Here is a 26,073-nt window from a genome sequence, read left to right as displayed (position 1 = left end):
GGTTGCTTAGGGCTTAAGCATCCAAATTAGGGTTTCCTTGTTAGATAACCCTAATAGCCTAACTATATATACATCCCTTATGACCCAAAAACGGGACCAAGACTTCTTTTAGGGTTTTACACGTTTTAGTGCAGCCTCCTTCACCTCTCCTCATCATCCTCTTGCTCTTGGGTTTTGTGAACCATTAGAGGAGTGACGTTTGTGACTCTAAGCTTTCTAAAGTCAATACAAGGAGGAATTGGGATTGTTATTGCTACATAACAATCAAGGTAATATCTTAAACCTATTCTCATGTTAATATGATTACTTGAATGCTAGAATTAGGGTTTATAGTCTTGGATAACTTGCATGTACAATAGAGAAACCTAGATCCAAGCATTAGGGTTTGTATGAGCATATAGGATGTTCTTATAGCCAAAACCCATCAGTGGTATTAGAGACTAGATTGGTTTCTATTGTATTGATGCCATGTATGTTGAAAAAATTCATTTTTTGTGGTTTTGCATCATGGACTCGGCGAGTCCCACTGTGGATTCGGTGAGTTGCCCCTACTCGGCGAGTCCATGGGGGTACTCGGCGAGTTCGAGCGTCAGATGGAGCTATTTTCGGGATTTCTTGTTGTTTATCTTTGAGATACTTGCCTTTATCATATAAGATCAATATAAATCCGATTTTGTGATTTATATGACTATATTCTTGTTCTAATTGAAGATATTTATCAATTAATAAAATATTTGTTTCCTTATGTGATAATTGATTAATTATTTTGATTAAATCGGTAAATTGTTTTGCAAGAAATCATTAAATAAATCAAATATGGATAATTATGTGATTAAATGTTAATTAAGATTATTTTTTATTTGATCCTTGTGTTATGAAAAGTTTCATATTTTCCCCTTTAGGTTTTATAGTTTAAATTTGAACTCAAAAGTTTAGTTTTGAAATTTAAATAGTTGAAACCCTAATGTTTTGAAATGGTTCAAAACTTGCCCTCAAGTTTTGGAATTTAAATTTTGATTAATAGTTTAATTTTGATGTATATTTAAATTCTAAACCTAATGTTTTGAAATGTTTCAAAACTTGCCCTCAAGTTTTGGAATTTAAAAGTTGATTAAAAGTTTAATTAGGAATGTTAAATTCTAAAACCCTAGTATTGTTTTGAAAAAGTTCAAATCACACCCTTATGGTTTTATTAATTAATTAAGGTGTATAATTAAAAGAGGTTTAATAAATCCATAAAAGTTTAGGTTTACAATTTAATTGAATTAAAAGTATAATTGTTAAATTTGACCTCCTAGTATTTTAAAAGTGTAAAATACACCCTATACTATATATAACATTAAAAGTCTAACATTATATATATGTATGAGTAAAAGTCAGTCTTACCGTTAGTAGGCGTCATTCACGAAGCTGGTCTATAAGGGGTGTTTAAGGAAATTTCCTATAAAATGGCGATTGAATGGGTATCCACTCTTACCCATCACATTCTTGACTAGTGGAGGGTCGTTAGCCGAACGGGTAGGATAGGACAAAACCTTGCATTATAAGTATATTGAAGTACAAAAGTAACTAAATGTTTTCAAATTCCCAATCTTAGTTACTTAGGCAAAAGTGAATTGATGCAATTCCATGAAATTACACTTTGTGCCCTTGCGAAGACATTAGTGGAGCGTGTGTGGTTTACCGGCACACTAAATGGTTCTAAGCAAAGGTAGCAAAGGGTGACTCAATGTTTGTCATAGTTCGGTGGAGCGTGTGTGGTTTACCAGCACATCGAATAGGTGACTGTAATATGTGGGGGCACCATGTAGTTTGCATGGTTATTCACACCCGCTTTGTGATCCTCGGCATCCCAGTCACAAACAAGAGGGGCGTATCGAGATTTAAACATGCCATTGAAGTGTTCAATGAATCTCAAAGGATCTAGGAGTTTTCATAGATTTAAAAAAACAAAATTTCCTTTTTTCGTTTTTCATGGTGGAAATTAGTGAATCGTCATTCACTTACCTTCAAATGTTCTGCAATTTGGGTTACGGCATACCTTTCCCGAGTTGTAGAACATTGTGTTGGGTCCTAGCCTTAGTATCTCATTTGGGTGATTTACTAAGGACTCAATCAATCAACTAACTTGAATTTGTTTCTCCCGTTTTGTAGATGTTAAAGTTCGACAACTATGGTCTTCCCAAATCCCGTGGAACAAGCATTCCACATGAAGATGGTATTCCACGATTCGATCAAGGAACAAGATATCATGTTTCACTTCCTCCACCTCCTCCAATTGTTCTCCATAACCCATAAGATCGAAGAATTGAAAGGTTCAACATCACTAAATCCCTATTGGAAATGAAACATGAAGATGGTAAACCCGTGTGTGCCCACATTCTAGGAATGAAATCACACATTGATAGGTTGATAATGTTGGGTGTGTCATTCCCGGATGAGTTGGCTGTGAACTGGGTCTTGCAGTCACTGCCTGAATCATATAATGAGTTCAAAAGAAAGTATTATATGATGGATCATGACCATAACCTCATTGACCTAACTTACATGCTCATTGCTGCTGAATCAAAAATGATTTGGCGAAGAAATGGAGCGTATTTGTTGGGAAAGTCAACCGACCATGCTCCCGAGGACGTTCTAGGAGAATCGAACTGCGTTTGCTGCCAAGAGAAAGGGCGTTGGATAGAAGTCTGCCCTAAGAGCCTGAAGATTCCAGAAGATGGGAGAGTCAAAGAGTATGGCTATGCTTCAGGTAAAATCCACTATCTAACTCCATTAAGTTCCTATTCGTTGATTCTTAATACATGATGTGATAAGATTGCATTTGAATGTTTTGCAGGATCGGTGAAAACAAAGGAAGCTTGATGAAAGAGCAAGATGAGTCTAATCACAAAGAAATGGATATCGATCGCATGGACTTGAAGATTAGATTTTGAGCTTAGATAGTTATGATAGAGTTGTTAGGATTTTTTTTTTGAATACATAGTTTTCAATGGGTTTTTCATTGTAAGGACAAACGTTTTCCGCTGCTTTTATAAATAAAAATAAATTTTGGCTTGACTTATTTATTTATTTGTTTATTTCCTTGCAATGAAATCATTATGAAAATTGATGTTTGCATATTTCTACAACGAGTGGATATGATTCTTATTTATGATAATTATGGAAAGGTCGAGAATTTACCAAGTAGGGAGAGTTTCTCATCGCCCAAGTTTCAATTAGACAGAAACTTGGAATCATGCAACTTGATTGCACGATGAATGAGAAATTTCATTTTTGGAAATTAGACTAATTCATTGACAAAGTGTCGAGTGAAGGACTAGGATATCAAGTACACAAGGTTGTGTGTTGATCAAGTCCACTACAAGAATAATAAAGATATTCGTCATGATTTACTAAAGGTAATTATACTTATAAGATTAAGTGTAATTCTGAATTGATTAAAGGGTTTAGATCAATAGCAGAACGAATAAGAAGAATCAAGTAGGCAGAAAGATAAAAGTTTCTCTATTTTAAGAAGAAGGGAGAGTACCTTTTATACTTTATGATAGGTCTTAATGATTAAGAACCATATCTCAGTGGATCCTCTAAGTGAGTCTTGGTGCAATTGTATGTCTAAGAAGAGGAATCAAGAATTGAAGAAATGGTTAAATCAGAAAGTCAATCATACTTCGTTCCAAAACAAGTCTTAGAGTTAAGATTGTGATATTGAGTGATAAGTATTAAGAAGGTTTGTGACATTCATCAAATGAGGAAAGTTGTGATGTCTTGGTGAAGAGAATTGTTATTGAGATTTACGAAAGCAAAATATGATTTGAGTGATTGAAGAGTTAGAACACGAAGAGTAAATATTAATCAGATCTTATATTGATAAAGACTGATTACAGAATAAGTAGAAAGGATATTTGCGTTTCAGAAAGTTATCCTCTACTTCTATCCTCAGTCCCTATTTATAGGGAACATGAGTGTACAAAAAATATACTAAGTCTAAACATTACACTTCGCACAAATATGATTTAGTAAAATAACATAAAGATGTGAAACTATACAAACACAATATTCGACTTTTACAATTTTGCTTCTACAATCTCCCCCTTTGTAAACAGTCGAAGCTATTCAGTCTATAAGCTTTTGAACAGCAGAGTGAATTGTCTTTCGCACTTCTCCATACAAGGAAATCACCTTCTTGAGTTCCTTCTTGTCTCCTTCATTGTTCTTCTTGCAATTGTTCATACGAACAATAAAGTGCATATCTTGCGAAGAAGTATATCTTTCCACTTCTGAGACTTTAAACAAGAATTTCTTAGGCTTACCTTCGTATCTCTTCCTGAACACACCATGCCAAAACGTTTCAGGCATATTTCCCCAACAACATATTTTGATAATGCTGACTGGGATAAGGTTTCTTCCCAAGGAACGTTCACTTCTCTTCCCAACACATTCGCCAATTCTTCATCAGTAAGAGCCAAACAATCGAAGTAATTGTCGATGTATGTCTTAACATGTGCGAAGGCTATCTTGAACACTTCAGTCTCAGAGCCTTTGAGCTTATTCTCTTCCATATGCTTCAAAATCAGAGCCACTTGAATCAAATCGTTGCAGTTCATCAGAGGAAAATCAGCTACAGTGAAGTCATACTGCTTGTTGTCTGCTCGAATAACAAAATAACGGAAATTTTGAAGCATGTCTTCAAACAATATATCTTTCTTGATTGTTAACACCTTTTTGATCTTCATTAAAGACCAAACTTCATCCAGATTCTTTCCCAATACAGCATGAAATCTGATTTTCATGTGTATATAATCATCAGGATTATCAAACTTCTCGCTAATCTTGTACTGAGCAGTAATGAAGAGCATTTCGTTAATTGGAAAATCTAGCTGACAATTGTCTGAATTCGCAATATCATAACTTCTCTTTGGCTTCTTCTCGAATTCATACATTTCCCTCCCCACAACTTTTGACTCTATGGTTTTGTAAAAGTACAGCTTCGTAGGATCTCCTTTGTTCATCGTGGGAGGATCACTTGTCCTTTGCCTCATGATGCTTTGTACTTGCCTCATCCTTTCCAACTCTGCCTCAGCCTCAGCTTTCTTCTCCTCCTTCGATTTTTCGTACAATATCCCTTTTCCTTTTCCAACTACATCTGTTTGAGGTTTTGAAATCGAACCTCCTTCTTTTTCCCCAATCGAAATTCCTTTGGCAATCAGTCTTGTGGTTATTGTAATTGAGGAAATAGGCTCAGTAATAATTGGAAGAGTAGATTTAAGCTGGGTAGATATAAATTTTCCCACTGTCTTCGCATCCTCCTCTTTACTTAAATTCTTCTTTACCCCTTGCACCCTTGTGAAAGCAGGTGGGGCACTTTTCGGTAGTAAAGAGGTAAAATTTGCGATTGGAGCAAGAGCTTTCTGAATTGCTTGTTCTAAAGTATTAACCTTTAGAGACAAGAACTCAGGAGTGAGAATTTGTGTAGATGAAGATTGCGAAACCACAGTTTTCAGCTCAGTCACCAACTTGATCAACTGATCAAACTTCTCCTGGGTTTCTTTTTTATTAGCTTCAAGGATAGGGACAACAACAACCTTTTGTACTTCTGTAGCAACCACATCAATCTTCTTTTGAATTTCGACATGTTGAGAAGTAATATCCCTGAGCTCCTTCGCAAGTTCGGTTTTTAACTCTTCAAGCTTAAATTTGACATCCTCCTGAACTTTCTTCACATCCTGTACAAAGAGAACATGACGTTCTTTTGCAACGGTTTTCAAATCCTGGACTACCGAAGAGAAATTACTCCCTTGAGCTTTAATGCGAAGCTCATTATTTTTATCAAACTGATCAACCTTCTCCATTATACGCTTCTCAGCACCTTTAATCATTATATCAACCTCCATTGCTGAGATAGAAGACATCCTGCCAGAATCAGCTTGCAACTGAATAATGGCATTCAACTTATGATTTAGGATTTTAATTTGCTTTCCTGTCATAAGCATATGATCAGGAATATCCTCCTCCTCTGAATCAAAATGAATATCTTCAAGTACTCCTCCAAAGGCTCCTCCTTCAGTTTCATTATCAGATAAAGGTTGTGAAGGTTGAGGAGTTTCTGGTGATTGTGAGGGAAAAAGGGTTGTAAATGGGTTTTGAAGTGGATGATCAAAAATTGATGTGGTTATGGATAGAGTTGTAGATGGAAATGAAACAAGTGGTAAGGAAATTGGTAAGGTGATTGGTAATGTGGTTTCAACACTCGTGATAGGTGCCCCCGTATCAGATACGTTGACAACCATATTACAAATAGGTACCTCCTCAGAAACTGATTTGGTAGTGAATATTTCGAGTGGTTCTGTGAGTGGTGTTGTGGTAGATATTTGCGAAGTAGGGGTAATGGAAATTATTGGTAAGGAAACATTTACCGTGGACATCACCGGTGGAGTTTCTGGAACTATTTCTTCATCAGATGATTCATTGCGAACCACCAACTTCCGTCTTTTTGTTAGAGTACGTTGCATGTTTTTCGCAACGTCTTCAGCTCTTTGCCTTTTCTTTCCTAGAGAGACTGGAGCTGGAATATTGCGAATTGTAACTCCTTTACTGCTCACCTCAGTCTTGCGAATCTTTTTCAATACCCAGACTTGGAAGGTATTGTTTCTTTCTTCAATTTAGATGAAGTCTCTTCAATATGAACATCTGAATCCTGAGCTTGTTGCGAAGATGGACCTTTCGCATCCTTCTTTGTGGAATTCTTCTTCTTTGATGGTGCAGCAACATCTAATAACACTCCAGTCGGCACCGATTGATCGATTGTTTTCAAATATCTCACCAAGACCTTGTGAGTTTGAGAGACCTTGCGAAGCATCGCATCTGGAATGCGAGCAACATGAGTAAAAATTGCCTCATCATCTTCCACTATCTTCAGAAATTGATTTAAAGAGAATTCAGTAACTTCAACATCCTTAGGGACAGGAATCCCTTCTCTTTTATACACCTTCTCTAGAATCAAACTCCAATACCTCGCACACGCAATTCCTTTTTCAGAGTTTGTGTTTTCTAGACTCGTGACAAAATCCTTCCACAACTGGGTTGCCTAATCTACACTGATATCGTAGTACAAGCCCATAACCATGACATATACTTCCATTCTCCCTCTATGCAGTCCAACTGTTCTTCCTGTTAGGCATCGGAGAAAAATTCCAAATAAGAAATTCCATATGCACGGCAACCCATACTTTCGAAAGTCACTTATCTTCTCAAGCTCTGGTTGATGGCCCATCTCATTGAACATATGAATGATTTGAGAGTTAACAGGTTTGAAAAATGGAGGATTGTTCGAAATCTACAAGAATTCAACAAACATCTTCTTGGAAAGTTTTACCCGTTTGTTGTTTATCAGGTTGAAGGTTATCACATCAGTAGAATGGTTGTATGATGCTGTTGAAGCTTCCAAGGATAACCATGTCATCGGAACGGAGAATGAACTAAACATGGCAGTGGACAGAGGTGATCGTTTCAGGGCAACGATGAGCATCTTCAAGCCTTCGGGATAAGAAGAGACATTTGGATCAACTTGATAATTGGTGCTTTGGATTTTCATCAGGGATTGAGAAAGAACTTCATCAGTGTTGGATTGAGTGGCTGCCATTGTTAGGGTTTGAAAGAGATGAAGTTGAACAAGTTTGAATCTTTGGAGGTTTGTGAGAGTTCTGTTCGTGTAACCATATATAGTGTTCTTGATCCCCCTTTTATAGGTTACCCAAATTGATTTGAAATTAAAGTGGGATGCATTTAATGTTATCCGATGTGGCACCTTGAAAATCGGATCATAACTGCAAAAGATAACCACGCTTCTAAAAGTAACTGTCACATCTCCTTGAAAACCGGATAGAATACCAACCATCTTGAGTACACAGCCTGTCAAGTTTCCCGTTATAGAATCTGAACCGTTAAAACCCTTCTCATGGAGGTAAAGCTCTTTCACTTTTGGGATGTAAAGTGAAGTCATATGCCAGATTTGCGAAATCATCAGCCTGAGTTGGTTTTACTCAGAACCTCAAGGATTTCGTGTGTGCAAGTGTATCAACAGAATAAGATGAGAAACAAAACAAATTTTTTTTTTGGAATTCTATGATGTCAAAAATTCAATTTGACATGAATGCAGTTAAACCCCAGGCAAAGGTTGCTTCGTTAATCATCAAGAGAGATAATCAACAGCTTGTGTATTTTCCCGTGAATTACAATCGAATACTTTTAGAAAAGTATTGAAGGGCTTCTTTTAAAAGATATTTTGGGTTGGTTTCAAATTTTATTACATATCAGCCTTAACATAAGGTGAGAAATTGTAAATGAAATTACTTGTTTGACCAGTGTAGTCAGTGACAAGTTGGCTTTTGAAAATATTTAATATGACTAGGATTTGCGAATAAAACTCACACATAAATCATATTCAAAAAAATTTTGTTATGGAACTTGTTGGGTAACAAACATCGTGGGTTGCGAATATTTGATCAAGACCACACATGCGAATTAAATATGATTTGGAGTTTCGAAATTTTGATACTGAAACAAAGGTTTCGCTAAAATCTAGAACGATGTTCCCCGTCAATTCCTTAAGGTTTAGGATGTTTGGGTTTCACTTCCATCACGGTCTCATGAGGTTAGATCATAAACACAAACTTGTGATTTGTCTAGGTTTTGATTGGTTTGATCAAATACCTCAAGGAAAAATCTCTTCGAAAATTTGGATTGAAAGAATTGTTTGGTATAAAAAGATTGGTTAAGAATCGAAGTGTACCTCTATTATAATGGACAAAACAGAAAACTCTTAACTCATTTGAGAAGAGTAAGGTAGCTCTTTTGACTTATACGAATATAAGCCTTTTGGGAAGAAATTTTCATGAGATAATTTCATTAAGGCTTTCTTTTCTCACACATAGAGTCTTGTTGAGGCTTTTGGTCTACATACAGTAGCATGCTTCTAGGGACATCCTAACTAGTTAAAAAAAATTGATACCTTCCCGTAGAAACACAGAAGCATGACCTCTTCACATTAAGCCCTGTACTAAATTCTCAGCACACAATATTTAAAGAACAAAGAAAACAAAAATATTTTTGTGATTTTTGAATTTTTCAAAATTAAAAACATAACAAAATAAAATCTTTTTGGATTTTTAATTTTTCAAAAACAAAAATGAATAAACATAAAATCTTTTTGGATTTTTTTTTTGATTTTTTAAAAATTAAAAACTAGAAAATGAATCCTAAACCTAACCTTAGATGTTATGATTGCAAATGCGAAAAGATGTGGATGCGAAGCCTCTGGATGAACAGTAACATCTGAACAAGTTTGACTCATAACTGTTGAACGAGACTTTCATGCTTGAGTTTTTGGAATTGAATTCGCATCAATCATCCCCAAACCTGCTAAAATTCTAACAAATGATTTTTCATCAAGTGGTTTTGTAAAAATATTAGCAAGTTGTTCAGTTGTTTTAACAAAATGAATTTCAATATTCTCATCTTCCACATGATCTTTGATAAAATGATATCGAAGAGCAATGTGTTTTGTCTTTGAATGTTGTACTGGATTATGAAAAATGTGAATTGCACTTTGCGAATCACAATACAAGGGAATCTTTTTCATATTTATTGCATAGTCACGAAGTTGACTCTGAATCCAAATAATTTGCGATGTGCAAGCAGCAGCAGCAATGTATTCAGCCTCAGCAGTTGATATAGCCACACAAGTTTGTTTCTTCGATTGCCAACTCACCAACTTCCCATCCAATAGTTGACATCCACCACTCGTACTTTTCCTATCCAAAGTACATCCTCCTAGATCAGAATCTGAAAAAGCTTGAATGAAAAACCCCGTTTTCGAAGGATACCAAAGTCCTAACGAAACTGTTCCCTTAAGATAGCGAAAAATATTTTTCACTGCAGTCAAATGAGGTTCTCTGGGATTAGCTTGATATCTAGCACAATTGCAAACTGGAAACATAATATCAGGTCTACTTGCAGTTAAGTACAATAAAGACCCTATCATGCTTCGATAAAGTGTTAAATCAACAGCAGGAGCATCTAACGAAGGAGTTAGTCTTGTTCCTACTGCCATTGGTACTCTTAGTTTCGTGCTATTAGTCATTCCAAACTTTTCAAGCAAGTTCTTCGTATATTTTTCTTGATTGATTAAGATTCCATCCCTGTTCTGTCTTATATTCAAACCAAGAAAATTATTAATTTTTCCCATCATGCTCATTTCAAACTGACTTTTCATTAGATTTTCAAATTCAATTGACAATGTTGGATCAGTCGAGCAAAAAAAAATATCATCAACATAAATTTGAACAAGCATGAGATGATTCCCAACTTTCTTGCGAAATAATGTGGGGTCTACTGATCCTTGTTTAAATTTAGATTGTTTCAAGAAATTTGTAAGTATTGCATACCAGGCTCTTGGTGCTTGTTTTAATCCATATACAGCCTTATCTAGGATGTAAACATGATCAGGATGTTCATCATTTATAAACCCTGGTGGTTGTTCAACATACACTGTTTCTTCTAGTTCTCCATTTAAGAATGCACACTTAACATCCATTTGATAAACATCAAAGTCTTTGTGAGCTGCATAAGCTAAAAATATGCGAACTGCTTCAAGTCTTGCAACAGGTGCAAATGTTTCTTTATAGTCTATTCCTTCTTGTTGCGAATAACCTTTAACCACTAGTCTAGCTTTATTAAGAATAATATTGCCATCTTTGTCGGTTTTATTTTTAAAAATCCATTTTAATCCGACAGTTGAAACATCAGAAGGTTTAGAAATTAATCTCCAAACCTTGTTTCGTTCAAATTCAGCCAGTTCAGATTGCATAGCAACAACCCAATCTGAGTGTTCCATAGCATCCTTTACTGTCTTTGGCTCTATTTTCGAAATAAAGACATTAAACATACATAGTTCTTGGTTCGCATTCAGTACCTCATTTTTCGCACGAATTTGAGCTCTTGTCAACACACCATCTTGTGGATTACCAATTACCTGATCTTTTGGATGATTTCTTGTCCATTTCTCAAGTGGTGGAAAATTAGGATGAAATTCCAATGGTGCATCTTCATACATATCTTCATTTTCAGATCCTGCAACAGAAAAATTATCATTTAGTTCATGAAACTCATCATTTTCATCAAGATTAATTGTCTGTGTTTCATCATGCTCCCCCTCAACATGATATTCATCTTGATGCTCCCCCTCAAAATAATGTTCCTGTTGATTTTGCGAATGCTCCCCCTCAACTTGATGATTCACATTTTCATTCTCCCCCTCGAAAGTTGGCTGACAATCTTCATGGATACTCGTATGCTCCCCCGCCATACGAGCATCAGGCATACTTTCGCAAGTTATTGATCTTGTATTAATTGTCGAATCATCAGTATGTTTTGAGGATTCTGATGTTTGATTATCAGGAGCATTATTTTCCGCTTCAATTGCCCTGTCAGGAATTCCGAAAATTAAGTCATAATCAAAATCATTTATTTCAGAATTATCAATTTGAGTATTTGAATCAACAAGTATTGATTTATTTTCAAATTTACTATTCTTTTGTTTAAGATAGTAATCATCAAACGTTAAATTGAAAGTTTCTTCAACTTTTCTGGTTCTTTTGTTGAGCACTCTATATGCAACTGAATTGTGCGAATAGCCTAAGAATATGCTTTCATCAGCTTTAGCTTGGAACTTTGACAAATTATCTTTGAGATTCATGATAAAACACCTCAACCAAAAACATGAAAGAATTTGACATTAGGTTTCCTATTATTGATTATTTCATATGGAGTAACATTGAATCTTCGATGAATGAATGATCGATTCTGAGTAAAACATGCAGTGGAAACTGCTTCAGCCCAAAGATATTGAGGTAGATTCGCATATGTTAACATGGTTCTGGCTGCTTCACATAGAGATCGATTTCTTCTTTCAACAACACCATTTTGTTGCGGAGTATATGGTGATGTGAAATTATGCGAAATGCCTTTACTTGTTAGAAAAGAATCAAGAGTTTGATTTTTAAACTCAGAACCATTATCACTTTTAATTTTGCGAACATTCTTCTTCAGACTAAGCTCAATCTTTTTGATAAAATCAATCATCGTCTGAGCAACTTCAGATTTTAACCTGAGAAAAAATACCCATGTGAATCGAGAAAATCATCTACAATAACTAAAATGTACCGCTTTTTATTGATTGTAGCAACAGTCGACGGTCCACATAAGTCAATGTGAAGAAGTTCCAATGGTTCTACGATTTTTGAATCGATCACAATCGGATGACCTTTTCTATGTTGTTTTCCTTGTTCGCAAGCTGCACATAGAGAATCATTGTCAAATTTTAATACAGGTAACCCTCGAACTAAATCTTCAGTGACAAGTTTATTAATATTGCGAAAGTTCAAGTGTGACAATCTTCTATGCCAAAGCCAGCTGACATCATTAGATGCTTTTGATAGTAAACACACAGCAGGTTTTCCCACAATTGGTTTGATGTCCAGTGTAAAAATATCACCATATCTTTTGGATTTGAGAAGTACTTCATTTGACTTCGCATTTGAAATGATACTTCCTTCTTCATTAAATACAACTTGATTTCCAGTACCAACAACAAGTTGTGACACACTTATCAAATTATGTTGAAGTCCTTCAACATAAGCAACTTTGTTCATAATGAATTGTCCATTTGTGACTTTCCCATATCCTTTCACTTGACACTTGTGATTATTCCCAAATTTGACTTCTCCTGCATTTTCCAAGCTTCTATAATCTCGCAAGTTTTTCCTTTCTTCCAGTCATATGACGAGAGCAACCACTATCAATATACCATTTCGTATCATATTGCTCGTCACACATCACCTGCATTTATTGGAAAAATTTAGGAACCCAAGACTTGTTGGGTCCATCATTAGTAGAATGAAACAAATTCTTTGAATTTAAAAACCATGTTTTCACTTTGTTTGTGACAAAATCCATTATATCAACATCATCAGATCTAGATATTGAGATATAGTCATTCAATAGTTTTGGATTTCCATTGATTGTAATCTTATCCTTCACAACATTCACATTTTTGATAACTGGTTTCCATTTTGGAACTGGAACTTGCGAATGATGAGATGATGAACTAGCAGTGGAAGAGTTATTTGCGAACTTGTCAGATGCATTCTTGATTTGTTGCTCTGAAAACTTCCCACTTTGATATTTTCTTCCTTTCCCTTCAAACCAACAATTGATTGTACTTACATCAGATTTTCCTTTTGTATATGAAACTTTGGTCGGTTTTGAGACTGAAGGATTTGGAAAATTTGGTTGTTTTGGTGAAAATTTCACTTTTGCTTGAGTTGAATCTTTCAAACTTGATGAAGTATTCGTGAATTTGCCAACATTTTGAAACTTTTGATTATTTACAAATTTTTGTGAATTCTCAAATTTTCGATTGTTGTCATATTTGCGAACATATGGAATTTTGTCAACAGAATTTATTGGTTTATGAAAACTTGAATCTGTTTGTTTATTTTTGCTTTGAAATTTTGATGATGTTGTTTTTGAAATTTGTTCTTTTTCAGCTTTTGGTTTGTCATTTGACACAACTTGCCAGAAAATTGCTTTTCTTGCTTTTCTTTTTGAAACATTATTTTTTGTTGAATACTTTCCTACCATAAATTTGAATTCATGAGTATTTAATTTCACTTCATCCTTTGGTTTTTCACCTTTAACCACCCATTTTTGTAATGATTTTTGTTTTTGAAACACATAAGAACTTTTAGTTAAATTGTTTTCTTCTGTGTTTTGATTTGCGAAAAAACCTTCAGTGGTTGACCTTAGATTATCTTTTTCAATCATTTTGTTGAATTCAGGATGAATTTTCTCAGCATTTCCAGTAGTGACAAAAACTTGATTTGGAAAAATGATTTTATCAGTGCATACAAAATTTGGATATACCACAGTGTTGGTTTCCAAATAATGTGCGCCTTAGTCATTTAAAATTTTGTCAAATTCTTTTGTATTCTTAAACACTTGATCAACCACAACTCGTGGAGGTATTTCATGTGAATCTTTCACTTCTTCTTTGTTTTCTTCATTATCATCAGATTTCCAGCTTTCAACTTCCACATTATCAAACTTACAATGTTGCGAAGTTGAAGGTTTATCAATTTCATCCTCTACTATTGAATCAACAATAATTTCTTTACCTTTGATCTTAGATGTGATAATAATGATTGACAATTGAGAACAATCAACCTCTTCTTCCTCTTCTATCTCACTAATTTCACTCACATTATCTGAATTGTCATCAATATCAGCATAATTGAATTGAGAGGCAAGAGTTGAAGTTTCTGTTTTCTTTAAGATTTTCACTCGTTCACTCTTTGTCAAACTTTCATTGACAATATTAACCAACTCATCAGCATTCAGAAATTCATCAATTTTGACAATACCATATGGATATCTATCATCAGGTATTTTGTCAAATTGAGCAATTGTACTTTCGCAATCATAAGAAACAACATCAACTTTTTCACGTTCATACTCAAGAAAAGGTAAAAGTTTCCTATGTTGTTCTTTGCTAATGTCAAAAGAATGATGTAAAGCAATTAATTTTGCATACAATCGTTTGGCAGAATTACAATATATGTTCCTTTGTGCAAGTAATAACCTAACATTATTTGTAAGATTATTCCTATCACAATCTACATTTTTGAGCTGTAATTCAAGTTTGTCTACTCTCCTTCTTTTTATTTCTAATTCTCTTCGTGTCTCTCCTAGTTGCATATTTAATTTTTGAGCTTCAGTACTAGCAGACACAATTACAGAATCAAAATAAGCCATAGTAACATCAAATGAAGTGAGTTCAGCATCATAAGCAGATAAAGGAATATTAAAAGATTCAAGTATAAGACGTACCTTGGTGGTCATGGGTGATTTGTCCGTGGATTTGGATACGAAGCACCTCCCTGAAATTTCCTCTTCACAATCTTCAAAACTTGCGAACATGGCTCCATGTGTAGGATGCCTCATTTCCTCATCATCAGATCCTAAAGACCAGATCTGATACGTACCACTCTCTTCATCATCAGTTTCACCTTTCGCAACCAGAGACACTTCTTTGGTCTTAGCACGTATCTCTTCAATCTTTTCATAATAGTATGCTTCATCTTTAACTTTTTCCTTCTTCTCTTCTTTCTTTCGCAACATGCAATCGGCTGCGAAGTGATTCGCACCATTGCAGTAGTGACAGTAAATTCATGAGTCACCTTTCAGCTTCTTCACGTCTTTCGCATCTTTATGTTATTTTACTAAGTCATATTTGTGCGAAGTGTAATGTTTAGACTTAGTATATTTTTTGTACACTCATGTTCCCTATAAATAGGGACTGAGGATAGAATTAGAGGATAACTTTCTGAAACGCAAATATCCTTTCTGCTTATTCTGTAATCAGTCTTTATCAATATAAGATCTGATTAATATTTACTCTTCGTGTTCTAACTCTTCAATCACTCAAATCATATTTTGTTTTCGTAAATCTCGATAACAATTATATTCAATTGGTATCAGAGCAGGATTCAAACTGTATCGATCTGATTTTCGTGTAAGAATCATTTGCTTTTTGAGTTGCAACTTTACTCAAATTTTCCGCGCATTTTGGTTTTGAAAATCAAATTTGATCTTCAGATTTGAATTGATTCTGTCTTTGAATTGTTTAGTCGAGTAATTGATCAGTGATTTGTGATCAATTCTCAATTTCATCAAGTTTTTCAAGCTTTCTGAAAATTTATGTGTTCATCAATGGCGAACTTCAACATGAATTCATTGACTTCCTTCTCTCACTTGCTTGGTTCCTCAACCAAAATTCTGATGTTAATTCCAGAATACTATGACCAGTGGGCTGATAGAATGGAAGGTTACTTAAATGGAATTGATGAAGAACTTTGGAATTGTATCGATGGAACAGTGCAAGCTCCTGCTAATGTTCAACCAATTGGTCCATCTGCTGCTTCTGCAGAAGTTGCTGATCAAGAAAAACGGTTGAAGAATAATGAAAAGAGGTGCATGAGGGAACTAAGAGGTGCTCTTCCTCATGTGGTTTATAATTACATTCGTAGTTGTAAAACAGCAAACGAGATCTGGAACACTCTAAAAGAGAAGTATCAAGGTAGCGAAAAGACGAAGATCAATTATGTGAAGCAATGTCTAGTTGAACTGAAAGAATTCAGACAAAAGGATGCTGAAACTCTTGAAAATTACTATGATCATCTGAATGACCTTATGTTTCGTTGCAATAGGTATGGAATCACTAGGTCTCTCATGGAGTTCAATTTAACTTTCATTATGGGCCTTCGCAAGGAATGGCGAAGTGTGAGCATGATGATTAAGAACCAACAGAGTTTTGATACAACTCATTTGAATGATCTCTACAATCAGCTGAAAACACATGAAAGTGAAGTTTCAGAAATGTATGAAGAATAAAAACAGAGTATTGGAGGTCCTTTGGCTCTTGTTTCAAAAGTATCAGAAGTTGATGCTAATGAAACAGATGGTTCAGATGATGAAGGATTTTTGATGAACTCTGATGATGAAGTTGTGGCATTCTATTCAAACAACAGAGTTAAGAAATTTTTCAAGAAGCCATTTAATCCAAAAGGAAAGGCTACTGATGCAAAGAGTGGAGTCACAAAAAATGGAGGATAGGAGAGGAAGAAAATGGAGAAAACCGAAGAAAAACAAAAAGATGCGAAAGAAGTGAAGAAGCTGAAAGGTGACTCAGGAATTTACTGTCACTACTGAAATGGTGCGAATCACTTCGCAGCCGATTGCATGTTGCAAAAGAAAGAAGAGAAGAAGGAAAAAGTTAAAGATGAACAATACTATTCTGAAAAGATTGAAGAGATACGTGCTAAGACCAAAGGAGTGTCTCTGGTTGCGAAAGGTGAAACTGATGATGAAGAGAGTGGTACGTATCAGATCTGGTCTTCAGGATCTGATGATGAGGAAATGAGGCATCCTACACATGGATCCATGTTCGCAAGTTTTGAAGATTGCGAAGAGGAAATTTCAGGGAGGTGCTTCGTATCCAAATCCACGGACAAATCACCCATGACCACCAAGGTACGTCTTATACTTGAATCTTTTAATATTCCTTTATTTGCTTCTGATAAATATTAATCAGATCTTATATTGATAAAGACTGATTACAGAATAAGCAGAAAGGATATTTGCATTTCAGAAAGTTATCCTCTACTTCTATCCTCAGTCCCTATTTATAGGGAACATGAGTGTACAAAAAATATACTAAGTCTAAACATTACACTTCGCACAAATATGACTTAGTAATATAACATAAAGATGCGAAACTATACAAACACAATATTCGACTTTTACATTTTTGCTTCTACACTTGGATAAGACAAAGACCAACTAGGACCTATTTATGAAGTGTTTTGATAAAAACTACACTAACTCTTGAATATTTGTTTGTCAAGAAATGTTTATTAACAAGAGAATCTTATATGTCAAGGAGTCAGTGGGAGTCTTAATAGTCTTGAAAGGTTTCAAGAACAAATCAAAATAAACCTTATCGATCATCACTAGCACACGAGTTGAGGTTTACAACCAATCATGTTGACACTATTTTGTTTTCTGTGCCATTCCAATTGAGTTAATTATGCATGTGAGTTCTATGAGTTCTCATTTGAACGCATAAAAGGTAGGCACCTTGATCAATGGAAAGTACATTGATATGAAAGGGTGAGCTGCTCAACTACTTGGAAGACATGGTGGACAGCTGTGTTACCATAAGGCAAGAAGTCAAGATTAAGAATGTTCGGTCCATATGAGTTTGAATTTGTCGTGAACCTTGGTTTTGACAAATTCACATGGATAGGAACACATACACCATTAAAATATTAGTGTCATAAGATTCCCTCCTTCATGAAAATGATTGTGAGGAAATGCTTTCATTAATAGAGATTTTAAGAAGATAGTGATTGTGAAATTGTATTCTCGAATTTGATTATGGTTACGGTATCCCTTTCCATGATTCGAATTGTGAGATTTGGCAATTAGTCTGAATTATTTAGACACACATATGAGCTATCTATGGCAAAGGTGTATAAGTTTAAGAAGCCTTGATAAAAGATTATCAAAGCATTGGGTATTAGAAATATGAACTTAGAGAAATTCAATAGGCATTGTTTTTCTGGAAGTTAAGATGGTTTCTGAATACATGTCAAAGCTAGTGGGAGCATAAGTGTTATGTTTATAATAATCATCTTGATAGTGCGGGCATAAATGTTATGATTGTATGATTATTAAGGCAAGTATTGCAAGTTAGCAATATTAATTATAGAAAACAAGAGTCATACCTTGCAAAGTTGTAAGGGTTGAATAGTTGTTTTGCTATAATTAAGGGAGAGAATATTATGCTTCATTTCAAATCTAAAGGCTTAGGTTGTGGAATGTTAATAAATTTAGTCAAGGATACATAGTGTGTTCTCAAAAATCGATTATGATTACGGCATTCCTCTTCATAGTTCGAATTTTGAGAACGGAGCACATAAAATATTATGGCAGAAGATTGATAAAGTATCAAATCTTTATGTAAGACATTATGCATCGTGTCTCATACGCTTCAGGTATAGGATCGATTGCAAATGCTATAATATTTGACCATTCTAAAATTTTCCAAATGTCTAGCGCATTTAGAGGGAAAAAGGACAAGAATCGGTTTTGACTAAGATAATTAAACAACTATCAAAGGACAATCCAAAGTTTCCCGAGGATTGGTCGCTTGTGAGTAGTTGGAAGTATAGTATTGGATGGACCATATCAACATTATTATGAATAGATAAGATTATATTAAGAATGAGTTGTCATATGGAAAATATGGAAATGTGTCCATATTGGGAATTGAATATTGATAATCTATGTCTAGATTAGAAACTTTTATGCAAAAGGATGTTCAAAGGAATGTACTTTGAGTGAGATACATCATATCTAAGGAATTGTATTGTAACAATCTCTGATAAAGGACTTTGTAATTTCATTGGCAATAGTCATTGTGACTTTAGTGTAGTGACATTACAAAAGGATCGTTGCATAAAATGTTAGAACCTAACATATTCCATAAGTGGCAAGAATTTGATATTCTTTCACTTGTGAAAAGGATTCGGAGTTATGAAATGAGTATGATTGGAAATGTGTTCAATTTGATCTATTTCACAAAGTAAGAACCATAGGTAAACATTGTGTGCATGCTAGGAGCATGGGACAAGTGTAGTAATAATTCAAGTAAGAAGTTGATTACCCGAAACAACAAATAATGAGTAATCGATATGGTGATAAATAAAAGGTGTTTTATTTATGCTCAAAGGTTTGAGGCCATGTGGGATTAGTATTATTCTTGTGTTTCACTTTGCATGTTTTGACTTCCTGAATAATTTAATTGGTTAAGAACGGTCAAATTATTCAAACAGGCCACAGTCGTTCATATGTTGGAAGTAGGTATGAATGAAGACTGTCATGAATTGGTGTGTGGAATGTCTAAAGAGTATTAAACATAAGCAAATGTTTGCTGCAACGTTCATGAGTGCTTATGAATATGATTTGAGCATTGGATTAAACCCACGCTCACTTAGATCACTCCATGGATTATATCACGAGTGATTGGTGAGACGATAACATCTTATATTCTTGAAACCGAGATGTGTGAGTTGTATCTTGCAAATCGATTGCACATTGATGATATGTAAATGCACTAGTAACTTGGTGTCATAAAACATATTGTTGTGTGTGATTCGGTGAGTGAGTGCAAGCGAGCATTGAATCAAAGTTTATCCGTTCCTTTTATCCAACGTAGGATAAAAGCGATATCTTTGGGCCCCTCGATGATTTAGTGATGACAAACATAAATGCTCGGCCGGGCTAGGGCTAATTTGATTTGTTCAAATAGTCAGTCGTCATAAATCGGAAGTCGAGAAATAGTACAAAGAGAATGATTTGAAATCATGTCTCATACGATATCTAGAATGGAGGAATATATGATCCCTTATCTAAAGGACACGCGTATCTGATAAGATCAGAGTTGAAAACGGCTTTAGAAAGCTACGATTGCAGATCAGGATCTGAAGTCATACGCATAATAGTTATTAGACTTATCCAAGTGGGAGACTGTTGGATTAGTGTCTAAGTCCATAACTATTTTGGTATGTACTTGACCCGATGGTGCATGGTCCTTTTGGGTTGCCTTCACCAAAGCAACTTGATAGGATGAATTATGGAGAGAAAGGATTATATGATTTATTAATATTTTATAAGAATACTATATTAAAGAAGAAATCATATTGTTTAATTAATATTAGTCAATAATTAATTGGTAATTAGTTTTGTGACTAAAAGAGATTAATTAAACTTAAGGGACTGGAATTGTAATTATAAGATAATTGTAATTTGGGCCATGGATTGCCTTAAATTAAGGAGTGGACGAATTCTATGGGAAACCCATAAGAAATCGTCCAAGGCCTTAAGGAAAGGGATTCTAGGGTTTCACACGTTTTAGGGCAGCCTCCTTCACCTCTCCTCATCATCCTCTTGTTCTTGGTGTTTGTGAACCATTAGAGGAGTGACATTTGTGACTCTAAGCTTTCTAAAGTCAATACAAGGAGGAATTGGGATTGTTATTGCTACATAACAATCAAGGTAATATCTTAAACCTATTCTCATGTTAATATGATTACTTGAATGCTAGAATTAGGGTTTATAGTCTTGGATAACTTGCATGTACAATAGAGAAACCTAGATCCAAGCATTAGCGTTTGTATGAGCACATAGGATGTTCTTATAGCCAAAACCCATCATAAAAGGCCTTCAATATAATCTAATCTCTATAAGTCAACTATGTGGCGCTGACTATGAAGTTCTATTTAATAAGAAAGAGAGAAAAGTTTTTGATCAAAATAACATCACGGTTCTTACTGCAAATCGACAAAATGAAATCTATGTTCTGTATATGTTTTATGCTGACAAATCTCTTTGTCGTTTCTTTTTATCTAATGCTCAGTCTCATCTAAATCGGCTATAGCACAAAAGGCTATCACATATGAATTTCAAGAACATCTCAAGGATTGTAGGGAATGAGCTTGTGAGAGGAATCCATAAGATGCAATATGTCAAAGACAAAGTGTGCTCAGCATATGAAAATGGGAAGAAAACCAAGTCTTTATTCAAACCAAAGTCTCGTTCTTCAATAATCAAACATCTTCATCTTCTTCATATGGACCCTTTTGGAGCAGTTCCGATTAAGTAAAGGGCTAGAAAGAAATACACTCTTGTTATTGTGGATGATTTTTCAAGGTTTAGATGGGTTGTGTTCTTAAGAAACAAAAGTCATGTCGCTGAAGAAATCATTGCTCTCAATAGGAAGTTCTCTATTATCGCAAAGTAAAGCAAGTGTGAAGGGATTATGGAAATGAGTTCAGAAACTCTTCTTTGGAAGATTTTTTCTCTGTATTAGAAATTTATCAAAACTTTTCTGCAGTCAGAACTCCCCAACAAAATGGCATTGCAAAAAAAAGAAACATAACTCTTATTAAAGCTTGTAGAACTATGGTTGTTGAAGCTGGTCTTCATTTTCATTTTGGGCTAAACCTGTCAGTACAACATGTTATACTTAAAACAAGTCTATTATGGTCAAACGTCATGGGAAATCTTCTTTTGAGCTATTGAAAGAAAGAAAACCATACATTTCTTATTTTCATGTGTTCGGATGTGTTCGTGACATCTTGAATCAAAGAGATTAGCGTTCAGAGTTTAAGGCTAAAGCTAATAAGGGGATATTTCTAGGATACTCCAGCATGACCAAGGCTTTCAGAGTATTTAATCTTACAAGAAAAAACTATTGAAGAAACAATTCATGTTACCTTTGATGAGGATCCATTCATTCATGGTCGAGTTGATCACCCCTCATCAATTATAAATGAAATCACTTTTAGTCCTTCAGAACCAATTCTTGAGCCCCTGTCAAATGATGTTGATCCCATTGTTCCGAATGTTGATCAATTAATTAGTTCTTAGCCTATCTTTGAAGATCGGCTTGTTGTTCATGAAGGAGAGATTCATCAAATCAAGAAGACTTTGCCCAAAGCAATACAAATGAAGGATCTAATCTAAGAATCCTTCGAGATCATCCAAATCTCAAATCATTGGAGATGTAAATTTTGGTATTCTCACTCGTAGCAAAGTCAACAACAACTTTTGCATGTTTGTTCACTTCTTCTCAATGATTTAACCAAAGAATGTGGTTGATGCATTGAAAGAGGCTGATTGGATTAAGGCCATGCAAGATAAGCTAAATCAATTTGAATGTCATCGTGTGTGGACTCTTGTTCCCAAGCCTCAAGGAAAAACTGTCATTGCTACTCATTGGGTTTTCAGAAACAAAATGGATGAAGATGAAATTGTAATAAGGAACAGAGCCAGGCTTGTTGCTCATGGTTTTTTTCAGCTTGAAGGTTTAGACTATGATGAAACATTTGCTCCAGTCGCAAGACTTGAAGCAATTCGTTTGTTTCTAGCTTTTCCTCCTTCAAGAACTACAAAGTTTACGAAATGGATGTCAAGACTGCATTTCTACATGGAGTTCTTCAAGAATGAGTCTTTCTAAAACAACCACCACAGTTTGAAAATGAAGAGTTTCCATATCATGTATATCATCTTGATAAAGTTGTCTATGGCTTAAAGCAGGCTCCCAGGGCATGGTATGGCACGTTGGCAAGCTATATTCTCTCAAGAGGATACAATATAGGAAAGATCGATAACACTTTGTTTATAAATCAATCAGGATCTCATATCATTCTTTATCAAGTGTATGTATACGATATCATCTTCGAATCCACTAATGAGAAGCTATGTTTAGAATTTGCATAGGTCATGGCCAAGAAATTCGAGATGAGCATGATGGGTGAATTAACATTCTTTTTGGGCATGCATGCCAAACAACTAACTAATGGTATTTATTTGTCAAGCTAAATATATTGCATATATATTAAAGAAGTATGGCTTTGCCGATTGCAAATCAGCAAAGACACCAATGTCTTCATCAATGTCTATTAGCACTGATCTAAGTGGCACTGATGTAAATGCAACTATGTTTCGAGGAATAATAGGCTCTCTACTCTAACTTACAGTCAGTCGACCTAACATTATGTACCATATTGTGTGCTCGCTATCAGGCCAGTTCTAACGAAGCTCATCTTCATGTTGTCGAGAGGATCTTTCGGTACTTAAAACATACACACATTCTTGGGTTATGGTATCCTCGTGACTCTAAATTCAAGCTGGTGGGATAAATTAATTCTGATCATGGTGGATGTGGTATTGATCGCAAAAGTACTTCAGGAGGAGCTTAAATGCTTGGAAATATATTGGTAAGCTGGTCCAGCAAAAAGCAGACATCAGTGGCTTCTACTACCGATGAGGTTGAATATGTTGCCGATGGAAGGTGTCGTGCCTAGATTCTATGGATTCAGAATCATCTCTTGGATTATGGTATGAACCTCTCAAAGACACCCATTTATTGTGATAATACTAGTTCCATTCAAATGATTCAAAATCCAGTGCAACATTCCAATACCAAGGACATCGACGTTTGCCATCATTTCATCAGGGACATAGTTTAAAAGGGAAAAGTGGAATTATTCTATATTCCATCCATTGATCGACTAGCTGACATCTTAACCAAGGCATTAGATGAAAAGATTTTGAACAAATTAATTGCTGATCTTGGCATGCTTCGATGGTTTAAGTATTATTTAACTTCTTTTTGATCTTATGAAAAACTCAAAAACAAACATGTGCTTCTTCATTATGTATGCAAAGTCTTACATTTTGTATTTACATGTATTTCCTTTTCAAACTTATGTAAGATTTTTCTGCATCTTATTTGAAAGGATTGAAACTGTCTTGAAGGATCTCAATTCTCATGGTATTGAGAAAAAGAGTGGCATCACGTCCTTTTCCTCTTACAGATACCCTCTTTCTCCTCTACTCACTGTTATGGATGCAAAGACCAAACATCAAAATAGTAAGTCTTAGCTTCATCTACTGACCCATAATCTAATAAAACCTCATATTTACTCATGTTGATGTTGAAGACATGATGGTTTTATGGATTCAAGTCAGTTAACTCGTTGGTTACAAAGACTTATCTTCGCTTCTCTCTTTCCCCTGATGAAGCTTAAAATCCATCTTCGACGATTTAATGATAAAAGACTTCATCAATTGTGAGTTACTTGATGATGTACTTACCTTTGTTTGTTCCTTTTTTATAGCTGAAGTTTTAAGTGGTAGATATCTTGGAAAATGGAAGTATATTTATGACCATTCAACTCCAAAGATTTGATGGATCAAGTCTTGATCTTCTTTCTGAAAAAGTTGCACATTTTTTTCTATTTAAAATATTTCTTGCTTGACTAATTCTTTTGGTTGTATTCTTATATTATTATCTTGTACCATTCTATATAAAAGGAATCTAACAGTGGCAATTTGATCGTAGGATGCAACTTATGACACATCATCATCCCTAGAAGCATGCTTCTGTATGTGACTAAATCTCTTTAGTCTCTCATCAGCGAGACCATCTTTTGAGAACATTGAGTCACTATCTCATACTGATTATCAAGAATCATCTAAACTCTCAAAAAGTGAGATAGCCTGGTCTGAATGAAAAATATTGATAAAAAGGATAAGGTGTTTATTATTAAGTTAATCATCTTTACATGACCGTGTCCTTGGAAGCATGCATGTTGTATGCATCAAGTATCATGTTTTGTTGAAACATTGAGCATAACCCAATGGATTACCCTGATTGCATAGTCATCAACATAAAAGATACTTGTTAGGTCCCTAGATGACCAAGGGTTGTTCATGTCCCTAACCTCCTAGTTTGATGTAGACATGGTACCAATATGATTTAATGGTGAATCTTTGATTCTAGACTGCAATTAACTCTATGATGCAAGGGTTAAACCCCTTCTTGCTGATGGGTTATCACTGTCAATGATTCACGCTGATTTCACCTCAACGTGACTGAGACATCCTACTTCTCTTCCACAAGTCTTCTTAACAAACCTTGATGATTCACTATGTAAAACCACACATTGATAAAATTTTGAAAGTCTATGTCGATGGTTAGTCTATGTACCATAGACTATCACACGCATCAATCCATTCTTGCCCTTATATTCTTCTTTACAATTTTATGATTCAACATAATATACCATACACTGATGAGAACTTGAGAAATTTGTTTCGATGGGTATATCATTGTACATGATGTATTACACGCACCTATTCGTTCTTTCCATTTTTCTTCTAATAAAAGAAAGTTATGATTCAGCGTATGAAACCACACATTGATGAGATCTCGAAACACTATGTCAGTGAATGGTGGTTTTAATCCACGCTACCAGGAGACGTCACAATCTTACTGGACTACAAGTTGATATTCTATTATGCATGAAGATTATCCACTGATGTCAAAAATAGGGAGACAAAGAATCTTAGTAGAAATAGAAAAAAATCTCTCTACTAGAAAATCCCATTTGGGAAAGCACATTCCAAGGGGGGGGGGGTTAAGATATCATCAAAATTTTTAACTCTTCATCTTCTCTCCAATGGGAAGTCACTCTTATTCTTAGGGGAACATTCGTTAAAGATGAGGAGTTAAAACATTCGTTAAAGATGAAGAGTTAAAAGCATTCATTAAAGCTGAAGAGTTAAATATACATTCTTACTCTCAGGGGGAGCAGGAGCCAAAGAAGTCATTAAAGATTAGTTTTGAAATCATTAGATAAGGGGAGACTATAATGTCACATCTTATGATCTGACAAGTCAAACACATAACATGCTGATCCATCAGCGTCAGCGTCTACGAGTCGACAATGCCAACGAAAACTTAACAAGTTCAACAACGTCAGCTTATAGTTGTTCTATTGTAATATTTTGTATATTAGGAAGTTATTGTAGATAAATATAGAA

General features: G+C 34.9%; 1 protein-coding gene across 1 annotated transcript; it reads left to right on the top strand.

Moving 5' to 3' along the window:
* The first annotated feature begins 7,285 nt into the window (after positions 1 to 7,285).
* On the top strand, positions 7,286 to 22,699 carry LOC128129040 (uncharacterized mitochondrial protein AtMg00820-like). The gene is made up of 3 exons (XM_052767749.1): positions 7,286 to 7,308; positions 7,394 to 7,500; positions 22,353 to 22,699. The coding sequence occupies exons 1-3, from the start codon at positions 7,286 to 7,288 to the stop codon at positions 22,697 to 22,699; spliced, it is 477 nt and encodes a 158-aa protein (XP_052623709.1).
* The last annotated feature ends 3,374 nt before the right edge of the window (positions 22,700 to 26,073 follow it).

Source organism: Lactuca sativa, chromosome 9 (genome assembly GCF_002870075.4).
Source record: "Lactuca sativa cultivar Salinas chromosome 9, Lsat_Salinas_v11, whole genome shotgun sequence".
NCBI lineage: Eukaryota > Viridiplantae > Streptophyta > Magnoliopsida > Asterales > Asteraceae > Lactuca > Lactuca sativa.
This window is presented reverse-complemented; position numbering and strand designations above follow the sequence as displayed.

What these genes read in the sequence shown, in the direction of transcription:
- LOC128129040 (XM_052767749.1), top strand. Translation starts at nt 7,286, where the DNA reads ATGAATGATTTGAGAGTTAACAG. An exon ending in AATGATTTGAGAGTTAACAG is followed by an intron (nt 7,309 to 7,393) that starts GTTTGAAAAATG and finishes GTTGTTTATCAG; the next exon opens with GTTGAAGGTTATCACATCAG. An exon ending in AAACATGGCAGTGGACAGAG is followed by an intron (nt 7,501 to 22,352) that starts GTGATCGTTTCA and finishes ATGCATTGAAAG; the next exon opens with AGGCTGATTGGATTAAGGCC.